We start from the raw sequence: 25,445 nt of genomic DNA, 5'->3' as shown, positions 1-25,445 counted from the left end.
GTCCCAGGACCCTGAAATCAAGAGTCAACTGGTTAACAGACTGAGCCACCCAGGGACCCCATATTTTGAACATTTCTTATGTAAGTCTTCTTGTGGACCTGGTTTTGTTCTTCTTGGAAGAGGTGGAATTGCTGGATTTTATAAGAAACTGCCAAACTATTTTCCAGAGTTGTTCCATTTTATACTCACCAGCGATGAATGAAGGTTTCAGAAGCTCATGGCTACATATCTTCACTAACACTTAGTGTCTTCAAATGAGTCTTTTCATTGTAGCCATTTTAGTGGGTATGAGGAGGTTTCTTTTGGTGGTTTTAATTTGAATTCCTCCAGTGATTTTAATTATGTTGAGTACGTTTTCAGATGTTTTTGGCTATTTGCATATCTGTTTCTGTGAGTATCCAAGTCTTTCAGTAAGTTTTTTTTAATTGGGTTGTTTTTATTTTTGAGTTGTTTATATATTCTAATTCAAGACCTTTACAAGTATAGGTGTTGTAAATATTTTCTACCAGTCTGTTGCTCACTTTCATTCTCTCAACAGTGTTTTTCATGACCACTGAACATTTATTTTGGTGAAATCCAGTTTATTTATGTTTTTTCTTTTCTGGTGTTTTTATGTCCTCTCCAAGAAATCTTCGCCTATTTCAGAGTGACAAAGATATTCTTTTATGTCTTTCTCTATAAGCTGTGTAGTTTAAGCTCTTACATTTAGTTCTGTGACCTAACTCGAATTAATCTTTGTATATGGCATAAGGTAGGGTTCAAGGTTTTTTGTTGTTGATGTTTTTCATATGTTTATCCAATTATTTCATCAACCTTTGTTGAAGATTTTTCTTTCCTCTAATTGCCTTGGCAACTTTGTCAAAAATAATTGACTGCATGTTTGTAGGTCTGTTTGTGGATTTAATTCTGTTGCGTTGATATATTTGTCTGTCCTTAAGCCAATGCCATATTACTGTAGGTCCTGAACTTCTTTTTTAAAAATTGATTAGTGGGGACACCTGGGTGGCTCAGTTGGTTGAGCAGCTGCCTTCGGCTCGGGTCATGATCCCAGCGTCCTGGGATCGAGTCCCACATCGGGCTCCTTGCCCCGCGGGGAGGCTGCTTCTCCCTCTGCCACTCTGTCTGCCTATGCTCGCTCGCGCTCTCTCTCTCTCTGACAAATAAATAAATAAAATCTTTAAAAAAAAATAAAATAAAAAAATAAAAATTGATTAGTGTAGGTTTTGATGTTCTTTTAAAAATTGTTTTGGCTATCTAGGTTCTTTGCATGTCCACATGTATTTTAGAATCAGCCTGTCCATTTTTCCTTTTTTTAAAAATTCTGTGATAAAAGTACTTTGTGTGTATGTGTGCATATGTATCTGTGTGTATATGTACATGTGTGTGTATGTATGTGTGTTATATATATATATGTGTGTGTACTTTATACAATTGTCAGTATTTTTAGGATAACTTTTTAAAAGTAGAATTGCCCTGATGTATTTTTTTACCTCCCAACTTCTTATTTAGAAAAACTTCAACAAATCTTCAAAATTGAAGAATGATAGAATAGTAAACATCCATTTTCCTTTTCTAGATTCACCAGTTTAAAAAACTTTGCAACAGTTGCTTTTTTTCTTTTTGTAAAAACATTTCTTTCTGAACCATTTGAAAGTAGATTGCAGACATCATGACATTATCCATAAAATTTGAAAGCTGAGAAACTTATATTCAACTTTTAACTTGTTGATTATCTTGGTTACCCACACTGTAGTTTTCTAGATGGGGCTAGATACATATCAAAAGAAGTGTTACCAAATGAAACTTCACTTTTTATTAAATCTTTTCTTGAGGGGTGCCTGGGTGACTTAGTTGGTTAAGTGTCTGCTTTTGGCTCAGATCATGATCTCAGGGTCCTGGGATCAAGCCCCGCATCGGGCTCCCTGCTCAGTAGGGAGCCTCCTTCCCCCCCTTCTCTCTGCCTGCCTCACTGCCTGTCTCTCTGTCAAATAAATAAATAAAATCTTTTTATAAATAAATAAATAAATCTGTTCATGAAACTGTTATTTTCCCTAGTGACTCCAATGGGATCAGCTAACAATCGACCTCAGGAAATAGAAATTGGAGAGTCTGGTTTTGCCCTATTATTCCCTCAAATTGAAGGAATTAAAATACAACCCTTTCATTTTATTAAGGACCCAAAGAATTTAACACTAGAAAGACATCAACTCACTGAAGTAGGTAAGTCACTGTTATTTACCATTAATTGCCCTAAATTGTTGATTGTTTGTTCCTTTGAGAGAGTCTAAATTAAGTATACAGGTTACTAGAGATGTGGATAATTCACACTAGTGATAAGCAGAGGCTGCTGCAGTACACTCTTGGTAAAATTGATTTGCTTATTTATTTATTTACCTATCTTTGATGGGCTGAACAATTTTTTTTTACTTTTTAATTTTAAAAAGAATTTTTAATTTCCTTTTAAAATTATTTTACTTATGTTAAAGCCTGAGAGAACAAGAGATGAAAAATTTTCCAAAAATACTCTTGATAATAAATGTGTTTGTATTTAATTCTGAATTTTGAAGCACTTCTTTCTCTTTGATTATTTAATCATTTGCCCTACTTTTGTTTTCTGAAAAGTTTTTCAAAGCATTGTTCTACAGTAATGAAAAGCATTTATTGTGAAAAAGTTTTTAAAAGATAGAGTTAACATAAAAGATACTAGTTAATATAGATAGTTCTATGTTAACTAATTAGAAAGATGGGATAAGGTATAGTGAACCTGATGTTTTTGAAAAGCTGTAAGTTAAGGCAGACTCTGTCAAACAAGAGTTTACTAGGAGATGTCAGAGGAAGCTTGGCCTGAGTAGACAGGTCATGAGAGGCAGTTTTGAAGAGGTGAAGGGTCACCTTAATTTCCAGGATCTGATAAGAAATCATAATCTAATATAGTAAGCAACAGAGCAGTTACTCAAGCAGAACAGTGTTAAGGTTTTTTATCTACATCTACAAATGAACTGATTGGCATTAACTCATTTTATAAAAAAAATGTCTGTTGGCATAAAAAATATTCAGTGGTGACCTGTTTATACATCAGTCAGCCAGCCTGTAGAGATAAGTCTCCATTATTTGAAATGGCACTGAATCCTGCAGGAGTAAGAAATTATGTAGCAGCGAAGAGAAAATTTGTGATTGGTGTACTGATAAGAAAAAAAAGGAGTCTACACATTGAGACTGACTTATATAACTGTCCTTTACAAGGCAAAAGAAAGACTTAAAGTGGTTAGTGGGGATGGGAGGAAAAGCACAGAAGGAGGAGTCACTGGCTACAAAGATGAGCAGCTGGCAGCAGCAGGCCTCAATAATGTGGAAGAGAGTTGTCAGGTACAGGTATAGGTAAAGCATGGGAAGTTTCAACCACTAGTCTGGGGTAAGGTAGGGTACTCTAGCTGGTAAGAATGCAGTCTTGTAGCTACCCTAGTTCTGCTACTTTCGAACTTTCTAGTTTAAGACAAGTTTCTTAACTTTCCTCAGCCTCTGTTTCCCATCTATAAAGTGGAATTAACTAATTTACAGAGTTGTAAGGATTAGATGAAATGACTTATGTTAAACACTTAGCAAAATACCTTGCTCTGTAGGCCTCTGTACCTTAGGGAGGCTTTGTAGTGGGTTACAGTGATCCATCTGCATTGTGGCCTTGTGGTATGTGGAAGAATAGACTGGGCCGGGGTCAGGAAAAGGACATTCAGTGAAAGGGCAGCAAAGGTCTCGGGTATTCTTACCATCCCATTCAGAAGCATCATCTCAGAGGAACATGCACATGTCTTGGCTGATGGGGACAATGATAATTAATACTGAGGCATCATAAGCTGGGTCCTGAGTTCCATGCTATTTCTAATCCGCATGGTGGCTTTGCCAGTTAGAAATTGTCACAGGGTGTTGTCGGTGAAGAAAATAAACTCTTAAGAGTAGAGAGCAAAGGCTCTTAGACTGCTGCATGGTACATAAACAGAAGAACAGAGTTAACCTGTGTTGTTAAAGTGACTTGAAATCAAGTATGCCAAACATTCTCTAAGGAAAACTTCAGATTGTGCCTTTTAAACTGACCTAACATTAACTACAAAGGCAGAAAGAATTTTAGGAGGAAATGTGACTATATAGCCAAACCAGAGAGACTTTGTCATACTATAATGAGACTTTTTGGAAGGCTGGGTCAAGTTAACAGTGCTCAGCAAACCAAATCTCTCTTAGATTAGTGGCTGGAAATTTGTGGGTCTGAAACTCACGAGGGAGTTGAGGTTAGAGGAGTTGGTTTGAGGGAGCCATTTGCATATATCCTGGCAGGCTGGCTGCAAAGAGTATCCAAGACTGCTTATTACAGATTTTGGGAAATATTCCAGCAGCAAATTTAGAACTAGGAAGGAAGAAGAGATACAGTTTGATGCTGACAAGAGGATGGGTATGTTCATTGGGTTCATGATGGAGAAATATATGTTAATTTCACTGAGCTTATTGAAAGGTCCATAGGGTTAGAAAAATTAATTGGATGCAGATTCTGTCTCAATGGTATTCCAGGAAGGGTGTGACAGATAGATATGTAATTATAACCCAAGTGAGAAAGTTAGGTGGGCCTATCCACAAAAGAGGTCTGGATAGATTGCTGTAAGGATTGCCAGCGGGCAGGAGAATGAGGAGGCTTAGTGGGGCAAGTAGCATTTAAGGCTTTGAAGAATGAGAAACATGAAAGATAAGAGTGGTAACAGGCTAGGCTAAATGATGATCAGAAACCTAGGCACAGAGCCAGGTAATGGTCTTTTTTGTTCAGAAGTGAGGATGGTACCGCCTGAGCACATACTCTCTCCTCTGTCCCACACTACCTTGAGCATGGTGATGAAGGTCCTGATCAAAGCACTGCTTGAAGCTAGAAGCCTAGTTTTGTCATTTTACAAGAAAGAGCCAAAATCTTGAGTGAAATAAACCATCCATTTTGTGATAAAATAGTTAACGGATTTCTGAGACCTTGTTTGCATTATAGCGCAAAGTATAGGAATCACAAAACTGAAGGGAAAAGCAGCCACATGTTTATTCTGTACTGTGAAGTGTTCTTATTGGCATCCTTTCCAGAACTGTTTGCTGTCAACAATTTTGGTTTATTCCAAAGCATCCTTTTCATCCTGTTGATGGTATTCCGGAAATTGAAGCTTTGCTTCGACTGGAGTGATAATCTTTATTCTTTCATATACTATTGGACATCCAGATTTCCTGTATCCTGAATTTGGGTCATTATCTTTTTTTTTTTTTTTTAAGATTTTATTTATTTATTTGACAGACAGAGATCACAAGTAGGCAGAGAAGCAGGCAGAGAGAGAGGAGGAAGCAGGCTCCCCGCTGAGCACAGAGCCCGATGTGGGGCTTGATCCCAGGACCCTGGGATCATGCCCTGAGCCAAAGGCAGAGGCCTAAACCCACTGAGCCACCCAGGCTCCCCGGGTCATTATCTTTTATGTGCTCAAGAAGATGGAGGAATCTGAGGTGGGCAGGGAGTCAGTGGTTGGAGGCTACACATGGGATGTGCCTTCTCCACAGAGTCCTGACCTGCATTCCTGCACCAAATACTTGGGACAGCTCTTCTGTGTTTTGTAATATCAGAAAGCACCCTGTTCATGGTAGGATCTCACAGGGGTTAGCAGACCTTTTCTGTAAAGGGTCAGATAGTAAATTAGGTTTTGCCAGGCTTACAGTCTTATTTGCATCTGTCAGCTCTGTCATTGGAATACAAAGGCAGCTATAGACAATACATAAATAAACGGCTGGATTCCAGTAAAACTAAAGTTTACAAAAATGCAATGGGGGAGCAGATTTGGTGCATGGGCTGTAGTTTGTCTTTCTCTGCCTTATAGTGTTAGGCCACAGTGATTAGAAGATCTGTGAAGGCCCACAGTAAGCAATGAAATGGCTCAGTTCACCCATGAAGTTGGCAGTGCCTCTGAAGACAGGGACCTTGCATTTGAGAATTCTAGTTCTTCTAGACCTTGTGTATAGGGGATGTCATAGTCTGACCCAGGATCGTAGTATATATAATTTCATATACACAGGTTCTGTATTCTTTTTGAACTTAACCAAAAGTGGCGCATTTTTAAAATGAGGCATAGGTTGTTCTAAGGTCTGTGTGTTCTAAGGACTGTATTAAAAATTTTCTCGGGTGGTGGGGGCAGCTGGGTGGCTCAGTCAATTAAGCATCTGCGTTTGGCTCAGGTCATGATCCCGGGGTCCTGGGGTCACCCTTTGTGGGGCTCCCACTATCTGCTTCTCCCTTTCCCTTCACTCATGTTCTCTTTCTCTCTCTGTCTCAAATAAATAAAATCTTTATTAAAAAAAAAAAAAAGTCTGTGGATTGAAAAAAAAATATGGCCAGCACTTAATTCTTGAGAAGGGCAGAAACACCTCACCAGAGCATCAGAAGAAGTCACTGTTAGTTCATTTAGGAGCTGTTGGCATGCATGCCATATGCTGGTCACTGTATGTATGGGATTCTAGAAATACATTAAGTTCCTGCCTTCTGGAGCTTCCAGTTTGGCAGAACAGACCGATTTCGAATAAAGTACCACAGATGTGAAATGTATACCAAGTAGAAGCACAGAGGTGCTAGAAAACATATAACCACAGAACTTAAAAATCTAGTGTGGAGTGTTGGGAAAGTGACATTTGCACAGGGCCCTAAGAAGAAGTGAACTAGAGAAGGGAGGATTCCCTCAGATGGGTAGGAGTATTATAGGTGGTCTTTACCTTCTTTCTAGATTACTGACAAAAATAGAGCAATGTAGCCTAAGATCAAGGACAGGAAATAGAAAGGGCCTGGTAATGCACCTTCAGGACTGAAATGCTGTGGATTCATATGCTCATTTGTGAAACAAAGAAATCTAGTGTGTCTGGAGAAGTGGGGATAGCAAGGAATAGGGTAGTGATGTGAGGTGAAGCTGTAGAGGCAAAGAGGGGCCATGTCATGCCCATAAAACATAGTAAGGATTTTATATACTTAAGGGCAGTGGGAAGCCAGGATTCTAAACAAAAGAGTGACAGAATCAGATAGGTCTTTTTATAATACCCCTCTGGCTGCCATCTGGCCATCAATTCGGAGGATTATGAGAGCAGATGTAGGAAAAACAGGAAGCTGTTGTAGTAGTTAAGGCAAGAGTTGATGGCAGGTGGAGGTGAAGACACAGATGGATTCAGGACAGAGTTTTGAGGTTAATCAAGGGGATGTGGTGACTGATTAAAATGTTGGGTTTTGAGAATGAGGGGCATGGCCTCCATGTCATCCAGGTTTCTGGCCAGCATAGTTGCACAATAGCATCTCCTGAGGGAAGGGAGACAGACTGAACTGGATATGTCGGATTTGAGATGGGGACACTGATTAGACAGTTGAATGTATAGTTCTGGAGTTCAGGAGAGTGGTCAGGACTAAAGATATAAAGTTGGGAGTCACTATGTAATTAATGGTAACTGAAGCAAATAGGAACCATCTCAGTAATGGGAGGAGCAAGAGGAGGGAGGAGGGAAGCTCTGCAGTTTCTATTGCTTGTCCAGGGTTGACTGAGTGATAAAACACTGTAACTGAACTTGAGAGGTTCACTGGTTGGGGTGCATTATGTTAAACACAACCCAAAGAAGTGTTGACAGCAGGGAACTTTTTAATTACTTGTTACAAGTAGCTCCCAAAGCACTGGCTCCCTGTGGGCTGGTACAGGAGGCTTTTATTCATTGTATTAGTGGGGGGAGGGGCTTGCATATACATTGAGGAACTTACACATATTCTGTTACTTTTAGTCATTTTGGTTCAGTTGCCCATGCCTAGCATGTCAGCATGCTGTGCATACATCTTATTGTTCAAAAAATGGCAGAAAACTCTGCCCATAGGAGGAGATCTTAAAATTACAATGAGCTCAAGTTAACTTCAGGACAAATTGGGGGCTCCTGCATAGGTCCTCAGCCTCAGCTCAGACTGGCTTACCGAAGGTCAACCCCCGACCCGGTGTCTCCTTGGTGAGAGCTGATGGCAGAACAGAACACATAATCTTGCTTGCTTTCTTTTTTTTTTTTTTTTTTTTTTTTTAAATTTTCCTTGCTTTTGTCCCTTCCCTCCTCCTTCCTGCTGGTAGCTTTCCTCTAACCATTCCTGTTGAATCCTAGCTAATAATACCGTGATGTCCTCTCTTGTGCTTATGTTGAAAACTTTATTTAGACTTCTCAATGAGAAGGTTGTTCAGCAACTTTCCTTTGAAACAGTTCATTTCCTTTTCTTTGAAACAGTTCATTTCCAAATGAAATCTTAAATGGGGTATCAACATAAAAATAAAGCAAATAGAGCAGAGCAGAGCTGCTTGGGTTGAAGGGAGGATGGAATGTCTATAACTGTGGCTGCTTCACATCTCTGTCTCCCCCTGGGCACCTTTGAACCCAGCAGAGCATATTATAATAAAGGGAGGAGACTCCTTAAAGTCTCCTTAAAATGGTCTGCATTTCTTTCCTAAAGTCTTCAAGTTGTTCAGAAAAGTGGCTCTAAGTATGAAAGCAGTACCTGGCAGCCGATGACCCCCATCCTTCTACAGACAGAAGAGCTGGAGAAGGCAGCCTAGGGACTGCTGATTGCTTTTCCATAAGCTTGAGCTTAAGAGCCAGGGCTTTTTTTCCTTCCTAGAGAATGCTTGAGGTGGGTAGCTAGTACATCATACACTGCCTCACACCTGTGATTCTTTCTCTTTTACGAACACTTCCTTCTGACACTCTCCTGGGCAAAACTCAACGTGTAAGAGTGCCTCTGGGGCCCAGTGGTTTTCTAGGTTTCAGTTTTATTTGTAGACATTGACATTAGAAAAGATCTTTCACTCATTTTTACATTTTAGGTACCCCATGTAAGATTTGATCATGGTATTGTTAGCTGTATCTTCTAACAATGGTGGGCATCCCTACCATGTTCCTGACCTTAGGGGAAAAGCTCTCAGTTTTTCCCCAGTGCAAATGATTTGCTGTGGGTTTTGCGTAGATGGCTTTTACGATATTGAGGTTTGTACACTCTATCTCTACACTGTGAAGAGTTTTAATCAAGAAAGGATGCTATACTCTCTCAAGAAAGGACGCTATGCTTTGTCAACAGCATCGGTTTTGCATTTGCTTTTTCTGCATCAGTTGAGAGGATCATATGGTTCTTGTTCTTTCTTTTATTAATGTGGTGTATCACACTGATTGATTTGTGAATGTTGAACCACCCTTGCAGTCCAGGAATAAATCCCACTTGGTCATGGCAAATAATCCTTTTAATGTACTATTGGATCCTGTTGGCTAGTATCTTGGTGAAAATTTTGGCATCCATGTTCATCAGGGATATTGGCTTGGTAATTCTCCTTTTTGGTAGGGTCTTTGGTTTTGGGATCAGGGTAATACCGGCCTCATAGAGTTTGGAGGCTTTCCTTCTGTTTCTATTTTTTTGAACAGTTACAGAATGTAACTGTTAAAATGGTTTAAATGGTGGCTAGAATTCCCCTGGGAAACCATCTGGCCCTGGGCTCTTGTTTGTTTTGAGATTTTTGTTTGTTTGTTTGTTTTGAGATTTTTGACTACTGCTTCAATTTCCTTGCTGGTTATGGGTCTGTTCAGGTTTTTGATTTCTTCCTAGTTCAGTTTTGGTACTTTACAGTCTCTAGGAATGCATCCATTTCTTCCAGATTGCCTAATTTGTTGGCGTATAGTTGTTCATAACAGGTTCTTATAATGGTCTGTATTTCTTTGATGTTGGTTGTGATCTCTCCATTTCATATATTTGGGTCCTTTCTCTTTTCTTTTTGATAAGTCTGGTCAGGGATTTACCAATCTTATTAATTCCTTCAGTGAACCAGCTCCTAGTTTCGTTGATCAGTTCCACTGTTCTTTTGGTTTCTATTTCATTGATTTCTGCTCTGATCTTTATTATTTCTCTTCTCCTAGTTGGTTTAGACTTTATTTGCTGTTCTTTAACCTCCGTTAAGTGTATGGTTAGGTTATGTATTTGAGACCTTTTATGTTTCTTCAGAAAGGCTTGTTAATGCTATATCCAAAGGGGGAAGTATATAGCACTAACAAGTCTTTCTCAATGAAATGAAAACACAACTCTTCAAAGCCTTTTACTGCATCCCAAAGTTTTTGAAGAGTTGTGTTTTCATTTTCAATTGTTTCCATGAATTTTAAAAATTCTCCTTTATTGCCTGGTTGACCCATTCATTCTTTAATAGGATGCTCTTTGGCCTCCATGTATTGAAGTTATTTCTCCACGTTCCTCTTGTGACTGAGCTCCACTTTCAAAGCATTGTGGTCCGAAAATATGCAGGGAATGATCCCCATCTTCTGATACTGGTTGAGACCTGATTTGTGACCCAGGATGTGATCTAGTGAGGAGAATGTTCCATGTGTGCTAGAGAAGAATATATGTTCTGTAGCTTTGGGAAGGAACGTTCTGAATCTGTCTGTGAAGTCCATCTAATCCAGTGTGTCATCTAAAGCCCTATTTCCTTGTTGATCTTTTGCTTAGATGATCTGTCCATTGCGGTGGGGGGGGGGTATTAATGTCCCCTAATGGGGTGCCTGGGTGGCTCAGTCATTAAGCGTCTGCCTTTGGGTCAGGTCATGATCCCAGGGTCCTGGGATGGAGCCCCATATCGGACTCCCTGCTCAGCGGGAAGCCTGCTTTCCCTCTCCTACTCCCCCTGCTTATGTTCTTGCTCTCGCTGTTTCTCTCTGTCAAATAAATAAATCTTAAAAAAAAAAAAAAAGTTCCCTCCTAAAATTGTATTATTGTCCGTGTGTTTCTTTGATTTTGTTATTAATTGGCTTATATAATTGACTGTTCCCATGTTAGGGGCAATGAATATTTACAGTTGATAGACCCTTTAAGTATGCTAGAGTGTCCTTCCTCTTCTCTTATTACAGTCTTTGGTTAAAAATCTAATTTGTCTGATATAAGGGTCACCAGCCCAGCTTTCTTTTGATGTCCATTAGCATCATGCTAATTGTGAATGGTTTTTACCCCCTCACTTTGAATCTGGAAGTGTCTTTGAGTCTAGAATGAGTCTCTTGCAGACAGCATATTGATGGGTCTTGCTTATTTATCCAGTCTGATACCCTGTGTCTTTTGATTGAGGCAGTTAGCCCATTTACATTCAGGGTAACTATTGAGAGAGATGAACTTAGTGCCATGGTATTGTCTGTAAGGTGACCGTTTACTGTATATGGTCTCTGTTCCTTTCTGGTCTGTGGTACTTTGGGGCTCTCATTTTGCTTAGAGGACCCCTTTCAATATTTTTTGTAGGGCTGGTTTGGTGATTCACAAATTCTTTTAGTTTCTGTTTGTCCTGGAAGCGTTTTATCTCTCCTTCTATTTTCAGTGACAGCCTAGCTGGATAAAGTATTCTCGGCTGCATGTTTTGCTCATTTAGTACCCTGAATATATCATGCCAGTCCTTTCTGGGCTGCGAGGTCTCTGTGGATAGGTTTGCTGCCAATCTAATGTTTCTAACATTGTAGCTTACAGACCTCGTGTCCTGAGCTGCTTTCAGGATTTTCTCTTTGTCTCTGAGATTTGTAAGTTTTACTATTAGGTGTCAGGGTGTTGACCTATTTTTATTGATTTTGAGGGGAGTTCTCTGTGCCTCCTGGATTTTGATGCCTGTTCCCTTCCCCAGAGTAGGGTAGTTCACCACTATAATCTGCTCCAATATACCTTCTGCCCCTCTCTTTCTTCATCGTCTGGGATTCTGATTATTCTGTTTTGCTTTATGGTATCTCTTATCTCTCAAATTCTCCCATTGTCATCCAGTAGTTGTTTATCTGTCTTTTTCTCAGCTTCTTGATTCTCTGTCATTTGGTGTTCTGTACCACTAATTCTCTCTTCTGCCTCATTTTTCCTAGCTAGAGCCTCCATTTTCAATTCCACCTTATTAATAACCTTTTTGATTTCTACTTGGTTAGATTTTCGTTCTCCAGAAAGGGATTCTCTAATGTCTTCTCTGCTTTTTTCCAAGCCCAGCTAGTTTCTTCATAATCGTTATTCTGAACCCTAATTCCGACATCTTACTAATGTCCATATTGATGAGGTCCCTGGCAGTCGATACTGCCTCTTGTTCTGTTTTTTGAGGTGAGTTTTTCTGTTTTGTCATTTTGTCAAGAGAAGAACACGTGAACAAGAGAACAAAATGCTAAATGGGTAACAATGACCCCAGAGAAATATACACTGAACAAATCAGATGAAATCTGCAATGGTTGAGGGGTGTGGAAAAAGAAGAAAAAGAACATGATCAGGCTGATGAATAGAACAGAGCCATACACTAGATTTTGGGTCTATTTTGGTCTAATAGAAGAAACTGAATCCCTAAATTTTAAAGAAAGAAAAACTTCCATATATATATATATATATATATATATATATATATATATATATATATATGTTAAATACAGTGAAAGGTTGGAATATGACTGTAACAATAAAAATTTTAAAAGGTTTTTGAAAAACCAATTGATAAGAAGTTGGTTGGAAAGGAAAAAAGAATAATTCTAAAAAAAGTTTTTTTTAAAAGAAAATTTAAGAAATTAAAGTTGAAAGACTGAAGAATCATGGGAAAAAAGCCATAATTCTATGTGCTGTATTCCCCTAGAGCTGGAGTAAAGTTCTCAATGATGGGTAAACCTGGTCTTGGCTGGTTGTTCTTGCTGATCTTCTGGGGAGGAGCCTGTTACAGTGATTCTCAAATGTCTTTGCCCCAAGTGGAATTGTACTGCCCTTGCCAGAGGCCAGGCTGAGTCATCTGCTTGGGTTTGCTCTCTGTGGCTTGTGTTCCCTGAAAGCTTTCCTCGCAGCTTTAGAAGACAAGAATGAATATGGCGGCCTCCCAATCTCCGGTCCTGGAGGAGCTGAGAGCTCGGGTCCTCACTCCTCTGTGCACCCTCAGAGGAAAGCTGTCAATCATGCCTGTCTCACCTGTCTCCCTGGTCTCCGGCCATACTCTGTGCTCACCCAGCATATTCCTGCAGCAGCACTCCCATGCCACTCCTCCCAGGGGATGAAGGGGAGTGTCCCTGGATCTGCCATTTGTTGAGTCCTTCTTCGAAGAGCAGTGGCCTGACTGTGCCGTGGATCATGGTTTATGGCAACCCCAAACTGAAAGCCCACTCCTGGGCTCATTCTTTGCAGCCAGCTTCCCTACGCTGATATTTGGGAGTTCTGTCCCACTCAGGTACCCCCAGTCTTTCTGTGACCCCAAGGGTCCTGAGACCACGCTGTCCCAGCAAGGGTTCCACCCCCCCTGCTACCTGCTTAGCCACTGGAGCAGACTTCTAATGGTTCTGATTTTGTCCTTTGTTGCTCTGTCACTTGCTGGGAGCTGGCTGATGGAGGCTTTCTCCCCCCACAGTGTTTCTTCCCAAATATCGCCTCAGATTCACTTCTCCACACCTTCTGCCTTGCAGAAAGTGGTTCATAGAGTTGCTGTTATTCTTTTCCTCGTCCTTCAGTTGAGTTTATAGGTGTTCAGAATGGTTAGATAGCTATTGAGCTGAAGTCCTGGGACCGGACGAAATTCCTGAGACTCTGTCAAAGGACTAAGTTTTTAAATTATATGGAGATTTCATAGAGAATCTTGAGGGAGTGATGCAAGTGATCTGATGCAAAGCACTGAAAAATGGTGCTAAAACCTAACTGATGGTACTTACTTTTGACGCTGCCCAGCTTACAATACATCTTAAGGGACAGGAAGGTGGTGTCAGTGTTCTGTTATGCTTTCCTGCCCTTGTGGTAAACTTCATTTAGAATGGGAGCAGAGGGCCAGAAAATTCAGATTGTAAGAGGGCAGTGGGGGCTTACTCCCAGGCTACAGCATTGGCAGAATACAGTCCTCAGCCCACCACGCCTCCCACCTCCAGCCCCTGTGCCACAGGCTCCATGTTCATGGAGTGGAAGTTTCCTCCCACATACACAGTGACATAGTTTCTTATTGCATAACATCAGAGATAAGGCGCATCTTAAAAAGCATGTCTACTCAAAAGTCAGAACAATTTTTTGAAACAGCTTCAGGAGAAACTTCCAGACTCTTTTTATGAAGCCAGCATTACCCTGATCCCCAAACCAGGCAAAGACCCTACCAAAAAGGAGAATTTCAGACCGATATCACTGATGAATATGGATGCTAAGATTCTCAACAAGATCCTAGCAAACAGGATCCAACAGCACATTAAAAAGATTATCCACCGTGACCAGGTAGGATTCATCCCTGGGTTACAAGGATGGTTCAACATTCGCAAATCAATCAATGTGATAGAACAAATCAATAAGAGAAGAGAGAAGAACCACATGATCCTCTCCATTGATGCAGAAAAAGCTTTTGACAAAATCCAGCATCCGTTCCTGATTAAAACGCTTCAAAGTATAGGGACAGAGGGAACATTCCTGAACTTCATCAAATCTATCTATGAAAAACCCACAGCAAATATCATCCTCAATGGGAAAAAGCTTGCAGCCTTCCCATTGAGATCAGGAACACGACAAGGATGCCCACTCTCACCACTCTTGTTCAACATAGTATTAGAAGTCCTAGCAACAGCAATCAGACAACAAAGAGAAATAAAAGGTATCCAAATTGGCAAGGAAGAAGTCAAACTCTCCCTCTTCGCAGATGACATGATTCTTTATATGGAAAACCCGAAAGACTCCACCTCCAAACTACTAGAACTCATACAGCAATTCAGTAATGTAGCAGGATACAAAGTCAATGTCCAGAAATCAGTGGCTTTCTTATACACTAACAATGAAAATACAGAAAGGCAAATTAGAGAATCGATTCCATTTACTATAGCACCAAAAACCATAAGATACCTCGGAATAAACCTAACCAAAGAGGTTAAAGATCTGTACTCGAGGAACTACAGAACACTCCTAAAAGAAATTGAAGAAGACACAAAAAGATGGAAGACCATTCCATGCTCTTGGATGGGAAGAATAAACATCGTTAAAATGTCTATACTGCCCAGAGCAATCTATACTTTTAATGCCATTCCAATCAAAATTCCACCAGTATTTTTCAAAGAGCTGGAGCAAATAATACTAAAATTTGTATGGAATCAGAAGAGACCCCGAATTGCTAAGGAAATGTTGAAAAACAAAAATAAAACTGGTGGCATCACGTTACCTGATTTCAAGCTTTACTACAAAGCTGTGATCACCAAGACAGCATGGTACTGGCATAAAAACAGACACATGGACCAGTGGAACAGAGTAGAGAGCCCAGATATGGACCCTCAACTCTATGGTCAAATAATCTTTGACAAAACAGGAAAAAATATCCAGTGGAAAAAAGACAGTCTCTTCAATAAATGGTGCTGGGAGAACTGGTCAGCTATATGTAGAAGAATGAAACTTGACCATTCTCTTACACCGTACACAAAGATAAACTCGAAATGGATAAAAGACCTCAACGTGAGACAGGAATCCATCAGAATCCTCGAGGAGAACATAGGGAGTAACCTCTTTGATATCAGCCACAGCAACTTCTTTCAAGATATGTCTCCAAAGGCGAAGGAAACAAAGGCAAAGATGAACTTCTGGGACCTCATCAAGATAAAAAGCTTCTGCACAGCAAAAGAAACAGTCATCAAAACAAAGAGGCAACCCACGGAATGGGAGAAGATATTTGCAAATGACAGTACAGATAAAAGGTTGATATCCAGGATCTATAAAGAACTCCTCAAACTCAACACACACAAAACAGATAATCATATTAAAAAATGGGCAGAAGATATGAACAGACACTTCTCCAATGAAGACATACAAATGGCTACCAGACACATGAAAAAATGTTCATCATCACTAGCCATCAGGGAGATTCAAATCAAAACCACATTGAGATACCACCTTACACCAGTTAGAATGGCCAAAATTAGCAAGACAGGAAACAACGTGTGTTGGAGAGGATGTGGAGAAAGGGGAACCCTCTTACACTGTTGGTGGGAATGCAAACTGGTGCAGCCACTTTGGAGAACAGTGTGGAGATTCCTCAGGAAATTAAAAATAGATCTTCCCTATGACCCTGCAATTGCACTGCTGGGTATTTACCCCAAAGATACAGATGTAGTGAAAAGAAGGGCCATCTGTACCCCAATGTTTATAGCAGCAATGGCCACGGTCGCCAAACTGTGGAAAGAACCAAGATGCCCTTCAACGGATGAATGGATAAGGAAGATGTGGTCCATATACACTATGGAGTATTATGCCTCCATCAGAAAGGACGAATACCCAACTTTTGTAACAACATGGACAGGACTGGAAGAGATTATGCTGAGTGAAATAAGTCAAACAGAGAAAGTCAAGTATCATATGGTTTCACTTATTGGTGGAGCATAACAAATAATATAGAGGACAAGGGTAGATGGAGAGGAGAAGGGAGTTGAGGGAAATTGGAAGGGGAGGTGAACCATGAGAGACTATGGACTCTGAAAAACAACCTGAGGGTTTTGAAGGGGCGGGGTGGGAGGGTGGGGGAACCAGGTGGTGGGTATTAGGGAGGGCACAGATTGCATGGAGCACTGGGTGTGGTGAAAAAACAATGAATACTGTTACGCTGAAAATAAATAAAAAATTAAAAAAAAATAATAAAAGTGGACAGCTAAGAATAAATACTGAAAAAAAAAAAAAAAAAGAACAACACAGGAAACCCCCAGTCGCTTTTGTGAATAGGATACACGACTTCTTTCCCCCACCTCTAAATTTGATGTTTACTTTAGATTCCTTTAATTCAAGGGAAAATGTTGCCTTAAACTTCATCATTTCATTATTGGGTGAAACAAACCTAACTTATGGTTGAGGCCTCAGTTTAAGCAGATTAGAATTTCTTAGCTATGCTGTGTTGAGCCCATGGTGGGTACCAGGCACCAGAATAGTTGCTACTTTATGACATTTCTTATCTTCACCAAAACAACCCTTGAGACTTGCTCCTGTCCCATCTTAAGAGGAAGGATCTGAACTTGGTAAAGTCCAGTAACTTGCTCAAAGTCATACAGCTGCAAGTGGTTGAGCCCGAGTTCTGACCCTGCTCTTACTTTACTTCCTTACTGTGCTGACTTAATACTTGCCCACCCCTAGTGTGAAAAAGATAGGCATGAAAATCCCAGGAAAGAAAGTTGTGGGGAAGAGAGAATCCAGCTTTGGTCCATGAATTATTTATGGTATTAGCCTCATTTTAAGTAGATGTTTTCTTTGAAGTATGTTTCCTACACGCATTTAGATTCCATCACTTTCAAACAGATCATAAAATAGTTGTCTCAGAAGTGGTTTCTCCAGGGGTACCTGGGTGGCTCAGTCGTTAAGCATCTGCCTTCAGCTCAGGTCATGATCCCAAGCCCTGCATCGGGCTCCCTGCTCAGCGGGAAGCCTGCTTCTCTCTCTCCCTCTGCCTGCTATTCCCCCTGCTTGTTGTCTCTCATTCTCTGTCAAATAAAATCTTAAAAAAAAAAAAAAAAAAAGTGGCTTCTCCAAAAAGAAGAGAAATCTGAACATGCAGACCTAAAATATTTCCAAGGAGTCCTGGCTTATCTTCAGAATAGTTCTTTTTTTGGCTTTCCTGAATTTCCAGATTTCTCTGAATCTGACTTAGGTCTTGGTATCTGGATTTTATTTTATTTTATTTTTTAATTTTCCTTTAGCCTTCTAGTAGATCATAGCCATAATGAATTTATATTCTGCCTTATTTGAAATGAATTTAAGGCAGCTTACACAGATATATACATACAATCAGTGAAGGAGTTCTGAATTGAGGGACATGTGTAGGAAGAACACAGTGAAACCAGGGTTGAGGACAGTTCACAAAATTTATACCATCAATACTTGCTAGAGGTGGTCCAAAGGTTTGGCTGAGCCAGAGCAGAAAAAGCCCAGCCCTTCACATTTTTCGAGAACGGAGATGAATTGTACTGGATTCAAGAAGTTTCTTATGTCACTCTCTGAGCACCAGTGGCATCACCCCAAGTGAGACTTCATAAAAGCAGTTATAGGGGCCAAACGAGTGAGGTCTGCTCATTGAGCTTTCTGCTTTATCTAAGAATGTTTAGACCCACTAAAGGAATGGATGGCCCACATGTTCTTTAGGCACTCACTCTACTGTGACTTAGATCTCACAGCTGGATTTCAAGTAACAGTGAACTGGAGATTGGGCTGGATGGTCATCTGCCCAACAAGTGGCTGAGCTGGGGAAGTGGCTAATGTGCCTTCTTGAAGTTGAAAGATCTAAGAGGCTTGTCCTGGGTAGAGGGCCATCATTTCCCCCACAGAGGGAAACTGAGACAAAGCTGAAGGCAGTGCCAAAACTGACCTCAGAAAGAGCTCGGTGGTCTTCTCAGGCAAGTGTTCTTTAGGCATTTCAGTTTTGAGTGGCAAAGGGTTTGAGTCGTTCCTTCCTTCTGTTGCATATCTGAAGCTCCAGATGGTCTGTTGGGCAAATGCAGACTCAATCTGCTCTGTCAGCCAGCCATCCGGAGCTAAGGTGGATTTGTTCTCTAAAAGTTGGGGTAGGGGGAAGTGATGGTAGTTTCTCAGTTTGGGTGTGTGTGGCTCAGTTGTAGAGCAATACCACTGGAGGAAGATATGGAAAGCACTGGCTATGTGTTTGTTAAATAAATGAGGGTGGCAGATGAGAATGCTTATTAGACAATTATAAAAGAGGGTCTAGAGGTTAGAAAACAGTAGGGAAGGCAGAGATTTAGAATCTTTAGGTTTCTGAAACTTAAAAGTCTGAGAGGAGGTGTGCGTTTTAATCTAGAGCCTACCATGTTACTCTCCTGGGCTGGTCACTTTTCTGGGAGTAGCAGCCTTACTTGTAAGTAGACTAGACAGTTGATCCCACAACCCTCTTCCAACTCTGAAAATTCATTTTAGAAAAGAAAAAACATTCTCTCCAAATGTGCTGCTCTGGTCTTTGTAGGCAAAAATGATCTTTTAGTAATGGTTTAGGGTGTATGGAATCATGAAAGTACTGGATTTGTATATTAATATCCTTTTCATTCTCCAGATCTCTATTACATAGAGAATTAAAAGTGGACCAGAGGAGGTTTCCCTTGATAAGTCATTATTTGGTGTGAGTAATTAGTCATTCCCCTGCCCCACACCTTAGTTTCCTTAAGTGAGCCTTATTTCTGATGACCTTCATTTTAGGTCTGTCAAGATGGAAGTCATGTGGCTGACTCAGTGGAAACAGGAGTATGGGTTAGGTATTGGCTTTTTTTTTTCCTGTCCAATTATAAGTTTGATAATGCCAGAAATTTTCAAATTGATAGTCTTAAAGTGCCCAGAGGCTCAGGTGAAAGCTGGGGAGTTTGTTGGAGGGTGGAGGAGTACAGCAGTTCTCCTGTTGGGCTATATCGCCCCCTAATGGAAGCTGCTTTTTGTCCATATGCTGCAGAATTGAACATTTTCCTGCTTGGGAAAGAGTTTGAAATCCATCTTCACTCCCACCCCCTCTCCTAGAAAAGGTGCATTGGGCCTATATATTTTCGTGATGTATCAGTTTCCTGGGGCTGCTGAAACAAATGACCACAGACGTGGGATCTTAAAACCACAGAAATGGATTCTGTCACAGTCTGGGAGTATGAAATCAAGGTGTTGAAAGGGCTGCACTCCCTCTGGAGGCTTTAGGGTGCATCTCCTTTACCTCTTCCACCTTCTGGTGGGTATTGATATTCCTTATGGTTGCATCACTTCAGTTTCTGCTTCTGTGGTCACATTGCCTCTTCTTATGTCTGTGTCTCTTGTATATCTCTTCTAAGGACATTTATCATAGTATTTGTGGATCCTGTGTGGATAATAACAGATGATCTCATCTCAAGATCCTTAATCACATCTGCAGAGAACCTTTTCCCAAATGGGTTCACATTCATCGGTTCCAGAGATCTGATGTGGATACATTTTTGGGGTGACCACCATTAAACACACTACAGGTGGTTGGCACCTTTTCTTTTTTTTTCCAGATCTTTATGTTATCACTACTGCTAACTCTGTTCTGTGTAAACCATTGATCCCTTTTATTCCAGGTGGTGGCCTGTATAGAGATGGCTTATATCGTGCTCCACCACAGGTGCTGCTCAGTCCCACAGCTGCTTCCTTATTTGTGTTGAGTGTGGGTTGTATTATTTTCAGTGGCCATTTTGGTTTTTTTAATGGGGAAAATTAATGGCAGCAAACATTTTGAGCAGGGTTAAAGTTTGTAAAGAAAATAAAAAAGGAAACAGGGTAGCTTCAACACTATATTGCACATAACTAGAAGTGCAGGTCATTAGCAGAAACATTGCATTTTGTAAAAATGTAGAAAATAAGATTGTAATAAAATTTGATATACTTGTTTTAAGGCTATCTTTAATTGTTGCTCTTCTTTTCTCTGCAGGTCTTTTAGATAACCCTGAGCTTCGTGTGGTCCTGGTATTTGGCTATAATTGCTGCAAGGTGGGAGCCAGTAATTACCTGCAGCGAGTCGTCAGCACTTTCAGCGATATGAACGTCATCTTGGCTGGAGGCCAGGTAGACAACCTGGCATCACTGACCTCTGACAGGTATATCTCATGTGCTTCTGATTTCTCCTATGCATGACCAGAAATGTTCTCAGGTTTTTCTTACCTTGGGTTTTTCAAATACATGTTTACAGAATTGCTGAGCTAACAGTTCATTCCGTTTTATAATACTCCACATAATTCTGCTTACAGTTAAAGAATGAAATTTTCATGTTGTCTTCTAATAACTTACTCTGAATTGGATTCGTATTCTTCTCAAAACTGATTTTCAGCAATGTCTACTGGTATTTCCCGACAGCTCTGTACTCTATACAACCACACTATATTGTGCTTTGTAACTTTGACACTTTATATTTTCTTTAGTGATCACTTCCTCTGTAGTTCTGTTTTCTCCTCTAAAGGAAACACATGCTTAAACAGTGAATCTTCATGGTAAAACGTCTTAGAGCCTCTGATATGCCCAGTGCTATGGAAATCTTCTAGAGAGGGAATGATAGTTCTCAAATCTGTTCTGTGGAGCATCTTGGACACCTATTGGTATGACCTGGCACACATTTTGGGAAATACTAGATCTTTTTGAAAGACTTCTTGATTTTGTTACTAAGGCTTTTGCTTTTGAAGATGAAAAATATTTGCTTCAGCTATCTTGGGAGCTATTACTCCCTTTGCATTTTGAATAAGAGTTTGTAGTATTTTTTGAGTTTGAGCTAATTAAGTGGACATGAATATCCAAAAGCAAGAAAATGAAAACCTCTTATCCCCAGATGCTTCCTGCAAATACTACTATTCATTTCTCACTGTATTTGTGTTTAGTACTTGGATACTAGAGTAGTGAAATGGCAACAGATGTTAAGAGATCAGTCTTTAAAAGCGGTGTAAATCATCCCAATTATAATTTCCCTTCTGGAAGTCTCTACCAGTGGATCAGCTACAGCTGGTCAGGGATCAGAGAAAGCAAATACAGATGACCCTTGAACAATGCAGGGGATAGGAGTGCCGATCCCTGCACAATTGAAAATCCATGTATAACTTGTGACTCCCCAAAAACTTAACTACTGATAGCCTACTGTTGACCAGAAGCCTTACTGATAACATGGTCAGTTAACACATATATATATTCTTACAAGGAAAGCTAAGAAAAGACAATGTGATTAAGAAAATTATTTACAGTACTGTACTTGTCAAGAAAAATCCACAGGTAAATGGACGCATGCTCTTCAAGGGTCACCTGTAGCTAAGTCGAGGTCCCTGGACTGCTGGTGAGGAAGATGCAAGGAAAGCAAGTGCTCTGAATTCTGCTTAGAATATCAGACATTGGATTTCATACATAAATACACCTAATTCTCAGAAATTACCTGTGGATTATCTCTCCTCTTACCTGATTTTCTGTGTCTTTGCTTGTACCTCTAAATTGTATAAAATGGGGCAGTGATGATTTAATAACTTCGTTTACCTTTGAAATGCCAGTCTCAGACCAGACATACAGAGTCTGAGATGTGAGCCTGTTAGCATGGTCAGGTGTCTGTTTATCATCTTTTTATACCTGTTGTGGGAAATAGCCCTCAAGAATTGTTAACCCTTTACATGACACATTAATTTTAGTGTGGTCCTCCCATTGTCAGTGGGTAAGAGAAGCCATTGCGTAAATCAAAGCTCCATTTTAATAGTGTCCAGATACCACCTTGCCAGAAAAACGAAAGGTAAATCATTCTTTAAGGCAGGATGTTGACAGTATATGTTGCAGTGGTATGCCAAAGAGGAGATGTAATAAAGGAGCAGTGGAGGACTTCAGAAGGTGGATTCTCTTCAGAAACAGGTTTTGCTACTAAGCTAGTCTTACTATCTTAGTCACTTAAGCCTTTTGAGTTAAGTTTCTTGTTAGCCCAGTGAATCTTGCCCATTTCATCAACTAACGTGTTGGTAAACATGATAGAAATACAAGGTATTTGTTTTTCCCCTGTAGGTGTTCACTATATTGTGCTTTATAACTTTGACACTTTATATTTTCTTTAGTGAGGATAAAATATTTCCTTAAAAAAACAGGCAAACATAAACAAAACATGTTTTTACTTTTAGGTTAAGCTGAATTCTATGCTGAAAGTAATAAATAAGACAGAGGAATGGAATCTCATTTCTTTATGGGACAAACAATATAAAGCTGAAACTTCTGGAGTTACATGTTCTTTTTTTTTTTTAAGATTTTATTATTTATTTATTTGACAGAGAGAGAGAGAGAGAGAGAGAGATCACAAGCAGGCAGAGCAGCAGGCAGAGAGAGAGGGGGAAGCAGGCTCCCTGCTGAGCAGAGAGCCTGACATGGGGCTTGACCCCTGGACCCCGAGATCACGATCCGAGCCGAAGGCAGAGGCTTAACACACTGAGTCACGCAGGCACCCCTGGAGTTACATGTTCTTAATAAAATTATCATCCATGATTAAATATCTAATATATCTTTTTTAGAATGTGACAACTGAGGGTGGGGGGAGAAAGATACCAAAACATGTAAATAATACCAGAAAGCTTTATTTAATTGATACTGTCATGCATATGAATAAAACTTTTAAGATTCATTTTAAGAAAGTGAGAAAGTTTTAAGGATACTTTATATCTAAGACCAGGATGGTTTTCAGAAATCTTTGTGGAGATGCATTTGGCCCTTGAATTTGTGACTAAAAACATAGTTCCTTCTTCACAGATCTGCTTCCCTGCATTCTTTTAAATGTATTCATAGTTTAATTTTTAATCCCTATTACATTGCTTTTGTCTGGGAAGGTGAGCCTCAGACTAGATATAGGTCTTAAAGTCAGCAGCTCCTAACCAGTGAATCAGGAGTTTTCTTTTACACTTTAAATTATATATTTTGTTTTATGATGTATCACTACACTATTCTAATTTAATTCCAGACACCCTCTGGATATTGATGCCACTGGTGTGGTTGGACTGTCATTTAGTGGACACCGAATCCAGAGTGCCACTGTGCTACTCAACGAGGATGTCAACGATGAGAAGACTGTTGAGGCTGCAGTGCAGCGCCTTAAAGCTGCCAACATTCCAGAACGGAATACCATTGGCTTCATGTTTGCATGTGTTGGCAGGGGCTTTCAATATTATAGAGCCAAGGGCAATGTTGAGGCTGATGCATTCAGGAAGTTTTTTCCTAGTGTTCCTTTATTTGGCTTCTTTGGAAATGGAGAAATTGGATGTGATCGCATAGTCACTGGGAACTTTATATTGAAGAAGTGTAATGAGGTGAAGGATGATGACTTGTTTCACAGCTATACAACAATAATGGCACTGATTCATCTTGGGTCATCTAAATAAAGTCTCCTGTAAAGTAGCTTTCACAATATATAATTTTCAGGCTCCGCCTTTCCTAGAAAATGGAAACTGGGATATGTGTATTTCAAAAAAAAAAAAAGAGAGAGTAATAACTTTATATGTATCAGTTTTGTAACTTTGACTCTCTAAAGATTATATTAGGGGTAGTTTTTAATAAGTTAGATGAAGGACAACTTTTTATGTAACATAACAGAAACAGAATTGAGAGCTTTTGCACCATGAGGCACAGCCCTGATTATGGCTGTATTGTACCTAAAGCTCTGTAATTTGACTTTATAGTCTTCTGCATAAGAAGATTGAAAGAGAATTCATCAGTAGGATAGAGATTTAAGACATTCCATGGCTACCTCTGCATTGTTAGATCTTTTAGCAAAATCATGAAAACATTTTTTTCTCCCTTAGTGAAGGAGGGAAAAAAATACATTGATACCTTGAGAAATCTTTCTCTGCTTTACAATTCTACTGATTTTTTTTCAGAAGCTGTAAAAATTTTTAATGAGTTTTTACTTATTTGATAAAAATTAAGTAATATTTTTGTTCTACTACTCTAAAATTGCTTAGTCAAATAAGTTGCCAAGACTAATCAGTATTTTGTTACTTTGTAAGGAAGAAATTTTCCTTTTCCCTCAATGAAGAAAGTGTAAGAGAAAATCCTCTTCTTCACCAAGTTCTATATAGCTAACTGGCAGACCAGACCATTACATCACCTTATTTTGGTTTTATACCAATAAAACATACCTTGGAAATTCACTCAGACAGTGTTTTGTATGTCATTGCTTTTGGTGAGAAAATGATGGAAGTAAACAATACTTTTGAAATGAAAACCCAGAATAGTAGTTGTCAGGTAGTAAATCCTGCCATGTTCCCAGCAGAATGATTTGTAAGCTTATATTTTTAACTACGTTAATATCTATATGTTCAGAGAACACCAATTTTTCCCAGTAACCTTTCTTCACATAGTGATAGAACCTTTGATTTTCAGCTAGGCACATGCCTGCCGTAACAAAGACTATATTTCCCAGTGTCCCTTGCCATTGACTGGTTTTTTTTTTTTTTTGCCTCTTCTCAAGCTTGTTGCTTGGAAGTGGATCTGGTAGTGAGACATCTTGAAATCTCCAGAAGAGGCAACACTTGGGGAAGAAAATCACACAGAAAGAAGGGTTCTGGGTTGCTGTACAATTTAGTTTAAGTGCTACCATACGTGGCTTGGATTGCGTGTCTCCAGACAGTCTTACAAGATCGAAGTTAACATCAGTCTTTCCTCAGCCACCGTTCTTCATTATAACAGATGTTTATATTAACTTATTTTACCTAATACAGTAGATGTCTAATGTATGCCACTTTTGTAGTGGTCAGTGGTTCTAACAGAACAGTAGAAAACCTGCAAGGTAAAGTGAAATGAAAAGTATTAACCTTCCTGATTTTCTCTTTTTAATCACTTTCCTCAGTTTTCACATTAAAAGGTTTTCTCTTGCTGATATGTCTATGATAAAAATACTTAAATGTTTATTGTGTGGTTATCCTAAATCTTAATTCCTAAAGAAAGTCCAAACAAA

The 25,445-nt window shown here is 39.7% G+C and overlaps 1 protein-coding gene across 6 annotated transcripts in view; it reads left to right on the top strand.

The window, feature by feature from the left end:
• FBXO22 (F-box protein 22) overlaps positions 1-24,639 on the top strand; it is a 33,347-nt gene extending 8,708 nt beyond the window's left edge. For 4 of the 6 annotated variants that reach the window (XM_080807666.1, XM_080807667.1, XM_080807669.1 and 1 more), the window contains exons 5-7: positions 2,056-2,220; positions 20,427-20,592; positions 23,454-24,639. In XM_080807666.1, the coding sequence (XP_080663792.1) occupies positions 2,056-2,220; positions 20,427-20,592; positions 23,454-23,871 (749 nt within the window). In that variant the 3' untranslated portion in view covers positions 23,872-24,639. The remainder of the gene's footprint in view (positions 1-2,055; positions 2,221-20,426; positions 20,593-23,453) is intronic. The other 2 variants (XM_080807671.1, XM_080807670.1) reach the window with 1 other exon arrangement.
• Positions 24,640-25,445: the final 806 nt, after the last annotated feature.

This window comes from Martes martes (assembly GCF_963455335.1).
Source record: "Martes martes genome assembly, chromosome: 7".
NCBI classification, from domain to species: domain Eukaryota; kingdom Metazoa; phylum Chordata; class Mammalia; order Carnivora; family Mustelidae; genus Martes; species Martes martes.
The sequence above is the reverse complement of the archived record's forward strand: the minus strand, read 5'-3'. Positions and strand labels throughout refer to the sequence as shown.